This window comes from Salmo salar, chromosome 08, assembly GCF_965601325.2.
Source record: "Salmo salar chromosome 08, fSalSal1, whole genome shotgun sequence".
NCBI classification, from domain to species: domain Eukaryota; kingdom Metazoa; phylum Chordata; class Actinopteri; order Salmoniformes; family Salmonidae; genus Salmo; species Salmo salar.
The window spans coordinates 13,569,710-13,582,995 of NC_138298.1; the positions used below are offsets into that span (position 1 = coordinate 13,569,710).

Sequence of the window (13,286 nt, forward strand, 5' to 3'; positions counted from 1 at the left end):
TGAGTCCCCCCATTCTGTAGAGTCCCCTGAACCGTACACCAAGAAAGCCATGGTGGAACATCAGAGACCACCCTCCGACTACAGCCCAGAAGAATGTAGCCCGGTCAGGGGACTGAGCCCCAGCAGAAGCTAAGAGATAGACACTTTATCACAGGTGCCATGTAGCGTCTACCCTGGGGAATCCGGGGTCTCCGATGCCGAATCCTACTCAATCCTACCCCCTTCACCGACTCCCCCAAAGACCCCACAAGCCCCCGCCCCCGAACCCCAACTTGTGTCAAATATCAAGGCAACGGTCCACCTCCTCTTCCTCCGTTGGCCGGAGTGAGATGACCCTAACTCTTACCCATGGGAAACCCAGGGGGGACGGCAGGAGGCTGGGCTCTGGGACCGGGGCCAGGGAGAATGGGAGTGTTGAGTCTTCGGAGGAAGGAGGGCACAGCAAAACACCTCCTGCTTATCTTTCCTTTGGAATTTCAGAGCAGGGTGCTGAGCAGGCAGAGGAGTGGGACTCTGCGTCTGAGAGAGATCTCCCCAGTCCCAGCAGACACAGGGTGAGGCACGCACGTAAGTAGCCACCCTCCTCCTCCCTCCACCCCCTCATTCATTTACTGTAGATCGAGTACCAATGTAAATCTGTGCAACTCAAAACTATGTGGTAATTTTCTCTGTGTTGCATTCGGCTTATAATGAAATAAAACAATGTTCGAAATGTTATTTTAATACAATAATTTGAAAAGAAAAGGCATGTCAAAATATAATTGGCTTGTTGTCACTTAAATCATGTTATTTGTATTGTAAAGGAACTACTGTTATTGCTGCTACAAAGTACAGTGACGTTTATAAAGCAAAATAGATAATGATGCAATGTTTGAATTTGGACTAAAGGGCATGACTGCTGGGATGTGTGCTTATTGGAAGTGGGCATACAGGCTGACTCTCCTGTGCATTTAATAGTCTGAGTGGATCATAATAAAATACGACCATCCATGCCTCTGAGACTGGCAGAAGTTAATTTGACGGACACCACCATGTGTCATCCTGGCTTGACACCCGATCCCTTTTCAAACCATTAGCCTTGACTGTGTAATGTTAAGTTAGCTCCTCGCTTTTCTTGCCTCAGAGACCCCCCCTAAGTTAGCTCTAAAATGAGACTAGTGCTTTTATTGCATCTTGCAATGTGGACCTAAAAATAAAAGTCCACAGTTGCAGAGCCTGCAGGTCCAGGCGATACTGAAATTAAAGCATATTAAAAGTAGCTGTTCGACTTTGGTGAATGTTTACCCTCATTGGATTTGCTGTCAGTGTATGTTATATGCACAAAGCAAACAGTTTGTTGCAAAGACCATGCAAACTCTATATTTATTATTAAATTTGACTTTTTAAATGGGGTCAGATGTTTTGATAAATATTATTTTAAATTAACATAAAGTGTCATTATGTGTTTATACATTGTTATTCTTTTTTAGTGTAATCCTCCAAGTAAAGTCTCAACTATATCAAATGCAATAAATCATTTGAGTTCATTCAGTCTACAACACTGGCAGATGGACAATAACAGAAAAACATGGATAAATCAGATTGACCGAACATAAATTGGTGCTTCAAGACATTTAACAGTAACTTATTTGAAGAGTTAAAGGAGAAGTTAAGTATTTTAAAATGTAATGTTAGATGGTTCCTCATCCTGAAAGTAGTCTATAGCCCAGGAAAAAAACATGAATCCATGGTTCGGTTTTCTTTAAACTTCAGCTACCTTTAGCCACCGCTAGCTGAAAACAATGGGAGTGATGGGGGCATGTGGTTCATGTTAAAAAAACTGGATCACCTTTAAGTAACTTTAAACCAAATAACTAAGTTGATTAAAGTTGATTTGGCCGTGAACATTTTAACAGGCACTGCATGCATTCTCCCATTACTTCCATAGATTTTTAGTTACTGTATAGTATAATACTGAACATCCCTTTTAACATTTAAAGTATTAATTTAGCGACAATGTAGGAGTATAGCAAGTAACGTATTATTTTAATGTAAAGATGAAAGTTAACAGGTTGTGTCTGTTGTCTAATGTTGCAAATCCTAATATGTAAATTGGATATATTTGTCGGCAAAAATATAAAAGGTCTGGTATAATGTGTGCACTATAAAAACTTTATAGCTCTTCGGATAAAATAAAATAAATTCAAAATGTCAACTGACTAAAATTGAACTTAAAAAGTATCATATTTCTATTATTTGTATTCGTTTTCTACTTATAATATAACTATTTAAACGTATTATTAGATTGCACAGGGTCTTTATATAAGCCACAAGTAATTGGCTAGGTAGCTATAATGGGTTTTTCTTAAACTGTGCAGTCAGTTTACATGACATCCATCATGTCAATAGACCTCAGTGTTCTGTAGACCTTAGGGTGGAAGCTTCAAGTAAATTGAAGTGTTTGCTATAATACAATACGAGCCATTTGTCAGGAGCCATCGTGACAAGATAATAAATAGGTCTGGAATTTTAACTTCAAATCTCTGGCTCTCTAGTTGTTCCTTTATTTTGGAGTTAAGTCTAAATATTATGAAGAAAAAGGTTATTCTAAAATATTGGCCATTAATGTTGGAATGATTTGTAATACATAATGAAATGATGGAGCTCGTTGTTTGGAAAGTGACTTCCAAAGTTGTCTGTCTCCAAGCCTTCTATTTATAATGTAGTAAACTAAGGCACTGTACATGATAAATTCCTTTCCTCATGAATCATGTAGGCTGTCATGATATTAGCATGATATTCATAAACACTAACTGTTTTGCAGAAGGGCAAAGGATGATATGTGAACCATACTAATTCAACTCAATTCAAGACAAAAAAAAGGCTAGATTTACCATAGGTGCTGTGATCAACAAGTCAGAAGCAACTAAGTTGAACAATGTCAAATGATCAACCATTTGACATTGAATAGATATTTCTATTCAATATCCATTATATTCTGCAGCTAAACCCATGTACAATGTATTCGGAAAGTATTCAGACCCCTTCACTTTGTTACATAACAGACTTATTATAAAATTTATTAAATTAATGTTTTTCCTCATCTACCCACAATCCCCCATAATGACAAAGCGAAAACAGGTTTTTAGACATTTTTGCAAATGTATTAAAAATAAAAAACAGAAATACCTTATTTACATAAGTATTCAGACCCTTTGCTGTTTCCATTGATCATCCTTGAGATGTTTCTACAACTTGATTTGAGTCCAACAGTGGTAAATTCAATTGATTGGACATGATTTGGAAAGGCACACACCTGTCTATATAAGGTTTAAGGTAAGTTTGACAGTGCATGTCAGAGCAAAAATCAAGACATGATGTCGAAAGAATTGTCCGTAGAGCTCCGAGACAGGAATGTGACGAGGAACAGATTGGGGGAAGGGTACCAAAAAATGTCTGCAGCATTGAAGGTCCCCAAGACAACAGTGACCTCCATCATTCTTAAATGGAAGAAGTTTGGAACCACAAAGACTCTTCCTAGAGCTGGCCGCATAGCCGAACTGAACAATCAGGGGAGATTGTCGTTATGGGGTGTTGTGTGAGTAAGGCTGTAACGTAACAAAATGTGGAAAAAGTGAAGGGGTCTGAATACATTCCGAATGCACTGTAACTGGCAATTGAGAAAGCTACAACCTAAAAGTAATCGGTTGATGACATTCTCAGGACACAGATCATTTGAAATGGGTAGACAGTACTATTGTAATGTCCTTTTTGTGGGGTACTTTATGTGATACCTCCTCACATTACATATGCATCATTCTGAGGTAGCAAAAAACTATAATTTATGTAATTTGCTGCTGTCACGCCCTGACCTTAGATTGCCGTTTATTTTCTCTTTTTTGGGTTAGGTCAGGGTGTGATGTGGGGTGGGCATTCTATGCCATTCTATGTTTTCTATTTCTTTGTGTTTAGCCGAGTATGGTTCCTAATCAAAGGCAGCTGTCCATCATTGTCTCTGATTGGGAATCATACTTAGTCAGCCCTTTTTCCCTCCTTCAGTGTGGGATCTTGTTTTTGTACAGCTCAGTTAGCCTGCAGAACGTGACGTTCGTTTTTCCTTGGTTTGTTATTTTGTTTGAGTGTTCTGAGTTTCAATAAATATAAATATGAGCACTTTCCATGCTGCACCTTGGTCTACTCCTTTTGACGACCGTCACAACTGCATTGATAAAATCTCTCTCTCTTTTTATCTCTGTCCTCTCTCCTCATATCTCCCTTCTAGGGTCCAGACAGAGCAAGAGCCAGTCAGACAGGCAGGTGAAGGAAGCCAAGTCTAAATGTAAAAGCATTGCTTTGCTGTTGACCGATGCACCAAATCCCAGAAACAGAGGGGTGTTGATGTTCAAGAAGCGGCGGCAAAGGGTTAAGAAGTATACACTTGTCAGCTACGGGACAGGTCAGCACCAGTTTGACGACAAAAGCGACGAAGACATAGAAAGTGAAGACGGCAAAACGGTCAGGTTTACTTTGACCACTAATGATTATTCAGAACTTGAAGAAGACTACTCAATGAATGTACAAGAACGAGACGTCAATTTAAACTAGGAGAACCTTGGAATAGCCAACATATTTCAGCACCTGGAAAAGATGGAGCGACTGCCAGAGACAAGAGGCAAGGGCATGGCAATGTTTGCGCAGCGCCGCCAGAGGATGGATGAGATTGCCTTAGAGCACGAGGAAATGAGGCACAAAGGCTTACCAGGCGAAGGTATTGTAGAGCTTGAAGACACAGAACTGCACAAGTCTTACAAAATGGATGAAGCTTACGTGCAATCCAATCATGCTCATGGCAATCAACAACTGCAGTGCAAAGAAAACCAACAGGAGGTGCAACAATGTGCTCACATGATGAACAGAATGCCCAACCACCTATCTAGTGCCATACCAAAGCCTCTTGTGCTCAACAGAACAGCGAAGCCCTTCTTGGGATCCCAAAACAGAGTGCCTATCCCATTTTCTCCTCTTAGTGGTGTCACTAGTCCAGTGAAGCATCATGAACTCAAATTCAAGGTATCAGTCCCTATACACACAGTTCCACAGGTCTGGTCCCCAACTGGGGAGTTCATAGCGTCGCGTGATGAACGCATATCTGTACCAGCAATCAAGACTGGCATCCTACCAAACTCAAAAAGAAGAGGTGCTAATAGAGCATCCTCTGATCAACCATCCAATGCCTATATTCAAAACAGAGGGGAAAGAAGATCATACATTGAGTCAGGAGAAGAGGAAGACTACTTTAGTCTTGGTGCTGAGGCATGCAACTTCATGCAACCCCGAACAGTCAAGCACAAGAATCCCCCACCTGTTGCCCCAAAGCCTAGCATCAACCCAGCCTGTCCACCATGGCTGAAGGAGAGTTCTTCAAATGTGCTACTTCACCCGGCAAGGAGTCCAATCCCAGCATCTTTCCCAAGTCCAGTGGGGGCTCCTCCTCAGCAATACTTCAAACAACAAGACTGGCTTTTGCCTCAGCAAATGGCGAACCCCCGTGAACCACCCCAAACTCAGGCACGACCACAGCCACCCATGAACACCGGGGCACCAGTCAACTCAACATCACCCTCTCAACTTCAGCCAAACATGAATAGCTGGAGTCCACAGCCATCGCGGTCCCCAGTGAGTATTCAGGCCCCGAACCCAACTCACACGGCACCTCGCCAACCCACAGTCTCAAAGAATAAGTCCCCAAATCCTTCGGTAGCATCTTGCCCACCCCAACAAGGGATCTCTTACAGCCACGCAGCCAAGGCACCATCTACATCTCCAATGGGTCACATCTCTGAGGGCCATGTTAGTCCAGCCATAAATGGTCCAACTCTGAGGGGAAGAGGTGCCGAACTCTTTTCCAAGAGGAAGACCCGTATGGAGAAATATGTGGTGGATACCGAAACAGTTCAGGCCAACAAAGCAAAGTCTCCTTCCCCCACCACCTCCCTTCCAGGTGCTTGGAGATACTCATCCAACATCCGAGCCCCACCTCCTTTGTCATACAATTCCCGTCAAGCTCCGTTCTATCCCCCTGCAGGAGCTAAGCAGCCCCCTTCAACAAGTCCAAAAATCAAGCCAAAGACCAAGGCGAAAACAAAACCACCACCCCACAAGCACGTGGATGCCCTAGATGTCTTGAAACATCAGCCTTACCAGCTTGACTCATCACTCTTTAGATATAACGTAGGCACTGAGGCTGAAGGCCTTAGCCCTAGCCTCAAAATGGCCCCCATCCCAACCCCTGAGTCAAACCCACAATTGAGCCCTAAACCTGCCCCTGTTGTCAGCCCTAGACCTGCCTTTGCCATTTCTCTTTACCCTGCCCATGATCTTCCCCCAGCAAACCAACAAAGCAAGCCCATAGCTCTTGCTAAGTCTACTAGATTGGTGAGTGTCCTATACCCTTTCGGCTGTCAATCTACACAGTCAAGTGAACCACTCCAGTTTAGCAAGCAACTGGACTGGAAGCATAATGCTTCACCTGCTCTGCATGATATCCCCAAAAAAGCTCCCCAAGCTCCAAGCACCCACTGCCCTATACCCACAAGCACTCCCCATCAGCTATCTCTCAGTGTCAACTCAGAATCTATGTCTTCTATACCCTTTGATGCTGATGTCCTCTCTAGAGGTACCATTCAAATGGCTCCTCGGCCTACATTTTCTGCCAAAAAGCAAGCGGTAACAACCAAGCAGTGGAGGCATGTCGTTCTGCAACATTAGTCCCAACCCACTGCCCCATTTCGATGTTGCAGAAGATGCAGAGATTATACACTATTTCTTACAATATCTAAAGCAACATTTATTTAAAATGGTTTAAATTAAATTAGATATGTCCTGCCAAGTATTTCAAATAATATAATTATTTTTGGTAATATCTCTGCATTGTTGTGGTGTCAAAATGTCACCCTATATCTTCTTACTTTCTACTATACATACAGTAGTATGCAAACCTATCACTAAACATTTTACATGACAACTTTGAACAATAAAACGAAACAATTAATTCAATATTTAAAGGATATACATTATGCATGACAGGTCAACAAGGGAAACCAATGAATGCATTTTCATTATGTTCCTCTCTCTACCTTTACACATTTTTTTTTTACAAATTGCAGAACATTTAGATTTATAGTAAATGAACATGAGAAAACAAATGCCTCTGTCTTTGTCTTATGGAAGTAATTTTCCAGACCAACAACCTGTGTTATACCAGTGATTTTATACAGATAGAACATTTCAGTAGGTATCACTGCGTATGGTTGTTATCATTAATTGGCCACTCTGCCACCCTGCCTAGATCTACCTCTTTTGCTTGAGTTAACGCCCCACTTCAACTTCATAATGCTATCTGTTTGCTTCATAGCTTGTAAAACAATGAAATTAGAGACTGGCTGTAAGTGAGTGTGAGTGTTTCAGAATGAGAAACTATTGAGAATGAGAGACTATTGTAGGTGTTGTTAATGAAGCTGTGAATTAAGCTAATGTTGGCTAATGCTAATACCAATGTAGTGTTTGCCAATGAAGCTAGATAGCAAATTTTGCTAGCTATTATTGATACACAGTTTAGCAAGTCAAGGTAGCTGCTATATTGTTGTCTGCAGCGCTAGATCATTAGTGAAGATACAGATACTAGCAGGGGAAAGCTATATACGCATTAGGCATAAGAGGAAGAATTCAACAAAAAAGTCCCCTCCATGGCTGAAGTTTTGGTCCCACTAGGGATACGTCGTGTTGAGTATTCTCAGGAAATTGTGATCAGTTGTGTGTGGAGCTGAAAAGAGGAAACATTTCTAGTTTGTCTATGGTGCCTTGCCTCGCCTTTTTTTTGTGTAAATTAATTTATGTTTAGGGCAGCCTGTATTCACCAGTGGTGTCATGACCACATGCAACATTACCATTATTGCAACAGTAATGTTTATACCCACAGGAAATGTTAAACAGAGTGGTTAGGTTGGATGCTAGTCAAAATGATCTTTGCAATGTATGCAAAATAATAGCAATGATAGTGCCTAACATAAAAACAGGGGGGTTTGTTCATACTTTTATGATGACTATGATTAGAAGAGATATAATAATAATAATAATAATAGGCACTATATTTGGATGCAGACCTCTTACAATTCCTTCAGTCTCATTCCAAACTAGATTTAATAGTGTGATACAGCTCAAAGCTTTTCCTAATTGTGTTTTTAAAGCCCCCACTACATCTTTGTGTTGTTGACAATGTGGAATTTTGTATTTTATTGTCAATTATGGCCAGTCACTTAGTGGTTTTTATCAACATATTCATTTTAACACTTAATCAAACATGTTTTATGTTCAGGTTAATTGATATATATGTTACAAATAATAATTTTTTTAATTTCCAATCAGATTGCTGATTTGACCTTTTCTGTCCTTTGTTACGTTTATTTTTCCTCTTTTATGTGTTCCATTGTATATCGCACGTCTCGTACTCTGCACAATCTTGCAATTAAATATCTCCCTTTCCCTGTGTGTGTTTTCATATTTCGTTAACACTGCATGGACTCTTGCAACGTTTTCTTTTATGAATGCGTCACGCTTTACTTATTGTACCACACACTCATATTGTTCTCTTTATTCATTTGTAATACCTCTTCTATTTTAATGTTGCTTATGTATTTGTTAATGTTGCCAATTCACGGTACCTTAAGCAATATCTGGTTAAAAACAGTCATGAAAAAACAATGATTTCCTCAGTTCACATTTTCTACTTTACAGCAAATTAAACTATATTTGAGTACTTTCCACCTGTTTAAGACACTTTTGTAGGTTTATGTTTTCAATGACTTGTTAAGGCAATGTGTTACGTCCACTAAACAGGTATTTGCTGAAACCCAAAGTTTGTATGGAGACCTGCTATGAGCAAAGGGCTCACCCGTTTCCAAATATAGCTCAGACTCACCATCTTTAAAACATGCTATCCCTTTCGAAAAGTTAGCTCTGCTAAGCAGAGACCCGATAGGATCAACCCCTGCCAAAGGTAAGTCCTGAAAACAAACTCTCTTCCCAGCCATTGGTCTTAATGAGCCATGGGGACTCGTTTATTTTAAGGAGAAACGACCCCATTATGTCACCCAGCTATGTTTGGAACATGAACACTGAACAAAATGTGCAGTGATAATGCATCATCAGGTTTGAGGGCCTGTTCACTACTGTGATTATTTATAGGCATTCATCTCCAGGCCACAATGCTACTGTATGAGAGTGATATGACTTCTATGTTGTGAAAAAAATAGCAATAATCATGGGGAAAGGTAATGGATGGTGATGAACACCCAGTTGAGTAGAATTTGCCTGTGTCCATATGAAGAGATTGAAAGTGGATATCCTGCTCTTTCACAGGAGGCAATGCCCTCTGACACTGTGTGTGTGTGTGTGTGTGTGTGTGTTTTATTGGACCGCAAAATGAATCACCTTACTGCACAGGATGAGGAATCTTCTCTCCTTTCTGCTCAAGTAATCAAGGCCAAAGCAAGATGTATTGAACTACTGTTGGTTGGAAACAGAGGGGTACAGTGTCATGAACACATGTATTTAGTGCCTCATGAATACATGTGCATTACATTACTTTTGGTATTTTATATTTTGACCCTGAGCCCCACACTATGCTTTATATTAGCAGATTCACATCAATCAAGTACAACGTCCTTTTCTTCCAGGGCCGTGGCAGAAGCTACTCTCTGTCCCTACCCAGACGGATGTGCTCCTACATGCCCTCACAGTCATCTAAGTCCCCTGTGACCACCCCTGTGTTCCAACCATCTCTCAGGAGGCAGACCTCCTGGCAGGAAAAAGTCACCCTCAAGCCCCCCAGCACTTGGGAGGCTCCCTCCCAGAGCCCCCTGGGTCTGGTGGACGATGCCTTCCGATTACAGAACTTCCCTCAGTCCATCTCCACTAACGTCAACTCCGCCGCCAGCCGACGATCTCTTCCGGAACCTCTGGACGAACGGAAGCACAAGGTGTCATTGGACGCCCCCAGTGTCAGCGATGGTTACTATCATGCTCCACCCCCAGCCATGCATACTAGGTCTATGAGCTTGACCTCTGCCCCTGTTTACGGGCCTCCCTTCAGACAGGCCCAGCCTCTGTGGTCATATGTGAGTGCTACCGTTGGACATATGGGTCGAGGCCCAGGCCACCCGTGTCAGTCCCTCTACGCTACCTTGCCACGCACAACTATGAGAAGGTAATCTCGCACAGCCATTTGTACATCCTCAGCTAGAAAACAAAAACAAAAAAACACTGCACTTGTAAGAACAAACGTAGAAAATGTAATTGGTTGTACAGATGTAAACAATAGGGCCAGCATATTATAATTAACAATTGAATCAATGTAGTGTTTCTTTTTTTTAAGAGGGGTATAGTGTCATGAACGCAAAAACAGGGTTACTGTAGTTGTTTTTAGCAATTTTGTTGTTGTAATATTGCAAACGGACATGGCAGTTTCACCACTATGGATTCTAGCTTTAAAGGTTTTCATTTCTGAAAAAAAAGTACTGTCCCGGGGCAAATAATTATTATCTCATATCTCTACTATAATTCTGATCAGTGAAGTGCATTCACACACATTTATAGTATGTTCTAATGTATGTTCCATTGGATGTTCTGTACCAGAAAAGTTCAAATTCAAAACAAGTTTTATGAATTTGTAGAAATGGATACATGATAGGCCTATTATTTATTTGCATGTGTTTTACATTGATTTACCTCTAAAAGTAAGAAGTGTGGAAGGTGATTGAGTGAGAAAATGACAGATGGCAGGGAAAGGAAAGTTAGATGTGTTGAAGCCTATCCACAGCGTTACATGTTTTATTTTCCACATAGTATGAAAACTAAATTGAAAAATTGATTGAGTACTGTAACAGTATGTGATGTAAGCGGTAACATCTAAAATAGAAATACAGTAAATCAGTTTTCAAATGTATTGCTAGGGTTCCTTGATGGTTTGTGTAATATGCACAATAGAACGTGTAGCAGGTTAGATAGCAAGTACCAAGTGCACATGCTGATGAAAACAATCAATATTCATGTTCACGTTCAGACAATCCCTTCTGTTACTATGAAAATGAAGGACATTTTCTTAAAATAATAAATCAAATGTCTGATTTTATTGCTGAAATATAGAAAATGAACAGCGTTTTTATTCATATAATTCAGTCAGTTTGCAAAACATAGGCACACACTATATTCAAGACCACGTCATTGAATAGAGGTTGAAGTTCCTGTGATTGGTTTGGCACTTTTGTGAAAGGCATATGAAATGTGTCACACTTTCATATGGACTGTGGATGTGTTGAAGATATTGTAACTTTTATCACTTGATTGTGTTGTTCATTTGCTGCAGCACTGAAGATAAATATTGCACTCTTCCAATAAAACGTTCACATGGTCGAGTACACCGTGCCTCTGACGTCTTATTTAATGAACGTGTATGTAAGATGTGCAGGATTTCTGAAATGTTTCTTACACTTTGGACATTTTTTTTTAGCCATTCAAAATGTTTGGTATACTGAATTCGTTGAGAAACAAACAATTGCTGAATACCAATAACACATATATGAATATATTAGATACATGTATAGAAATGGAGTGGAATGTGGAGAGTTAGTAGAGAGAGTACTTTTATAAGGTTACACTCCACTGCAGCTAAAGTGTTTGCTAACATGTCAGGTTATTGCTTTGACATCTGTCACAAAGCATCTCCACAGGTCCATCCAGGGACTAGTAACCAAAGAGAGGGTTACATAATCACATCAGAGACTGAGCTATAGGGAGACGACTGGTGGGAGATGAACAGTGGTAGATGATTCATACTAAAATGTGAAAAGGACTTTACACAGTGTAAATGATGTCGAAAAGAGAAAGTTACAATTTTAAATATGAGAAAAAACTAAAAACTGAGTCTCACTATCATACACTTTTTAGGTGTGAAGAGAGCCATGACACCTCAACCATTTTAAATCTATAGGGATAAAAAATATAAATGCAACGCATCAATTTCAAAGATTTTTCATTCACAGTTCATTTAATGAAATTTGTCTTTTTAAATTAATTAATTAGGCCCTAATCTATGGATTTCACGTGACTGGGCCTGGCTCCCCAGTGGGTGGGCCTATGCCCTCCCAGGCCCAGTCACGTGAAATCCATAGATTAGGGCCTAATTAATTAATCAGAATTAGTTTTTCACCACAAAAGGGCTTTATTACAGACAGAAAGACCAACGTTGGAGGCAGCTTATGGTAGAGAAATGAACATATAATTCTCTGGCAACCGCTCTGGTGGACATTCCTGCAGTCAGCATGCCAATTGCACGCTCCCCCAAAACTTGAGACATCTGTGGCATTGTGTTGTGTGACAAAACTGCACATTTTAGAGTGGCCTTTTATTGTCTCCAGCACAAGGTGCACCTGCGTAATGCTCATGTTGTTTAATCAGCTTTTTGATATGCCACACCTGTGAAGTGGATTGATTATTTTGACAAAGGATAAAATGCTCACTAACAGCGATGTAAACAAATTATTGCACAAAATTTGAGATCAATATGATTTTTGTACGTACGGAACATTTCTGGGATCTTTTATTTCAGCTCATGAAACATGGAACCAGCACTTTACATGTTGCGTTTATATTTTGTTCAGTGTAATTTTGTAGTTTCATTTTTACACTGAATGTTTTAATATTAAAATGTATTGACACAAATCCCACGATAGCTGACAACAAGTCTTTGTATTAAGATTGAATAACATGAGAAGAACCAGTCACTTCAGAAGTAGTTCGACAATTCAAGCAGTAAGTTTGTTTCTTGGCAGCACTGTGAAGATCAATTATTTAGTATCTTGACAGCACTTATCTTAGAAGCCCCATGAACATACAGTTATTTCTATAACATTACTCCTGCTAAGTCGTTTGCTTGGTTGCTTCAATACAGTATTAAAAATAAGTTGGGGGGGTTCGCCCAGGGAACCATATAAGCTAGAACCGCCTCTGGCATAAGGGGATGATGAGCGCGTAAGAGGCAATCCGTAATTTTGATTAAGACATTCATGAGTGCGCTAGGATGGACGTAGTCAATATAACTATTTGTTCAGCACTTTTGAAATGTACAGTGACAGAATTCAGAACATTGTCTGTTCTTACAGTATTCTCCCTGTACACCAAGTCAGAACCGTATGATAAATAAAGGGGTTATATAAGCAGACAATGAAAACTCTTACAATATTCAATGATTA

General features: G+C 40.2%; 1 protein-coding gene across 2 annotated transcripts; it reads left to right on the forward strand.

The window, feature by feature from the left end:
* The first annotated feature begins 306 nt into the window (after positions 1–306).
* Positions 307–11,453, forward strand: LOC106610014 (synaptopodin-2-like). Of its 2 annotated transcripts, none has more exons than XM_082978386.1 (3): positions 307–567; positions 4,262–6,414; positions 9,714–11,453. In XM_082978386.1, the coding sequence occupies exons 2-3, from the start codon at positions 4,627–4,629 to the stop codon at positions 10,245–10,247; spliced, it is 2,322 nt and encodes a 773-aa protein (XP_082834512.1). In that variant the 5' UTR covers positions 307–567; positions 4,262–4,626; the 3' UTR covers positions 10,248–11,453. The 2 variants fall into 2 exon arrangements, with proteins under 2 accessions (XP_082834512.1, XP_082834513.1); XM_082978387.1 differs by having other exon boundaries at positions 309–554.
* The last annotated feature ends 1,833 nt before the right edge of the window (positions 11,454–13,286 follow it).

What these genes read in the sequence shown, in the direction of transcription:
- LOC106610014 (XM_082978386.1), top strand. Translation starts at nt 4,627, where the DNA reads ATGGAGCGACTGCCAGAGACAAGAGGCAAGGGCATGGCAATGTTTGCG. An exon ending in TTGCTAAGTCTACTAGATTG is followed by an intron (nt 6,415 to 9,713) that starts GTGAGTGTCCTA and finishes CTTTTCTTCCAG; the next exon opens with GGCCGTGGCAGAAGCTACTC.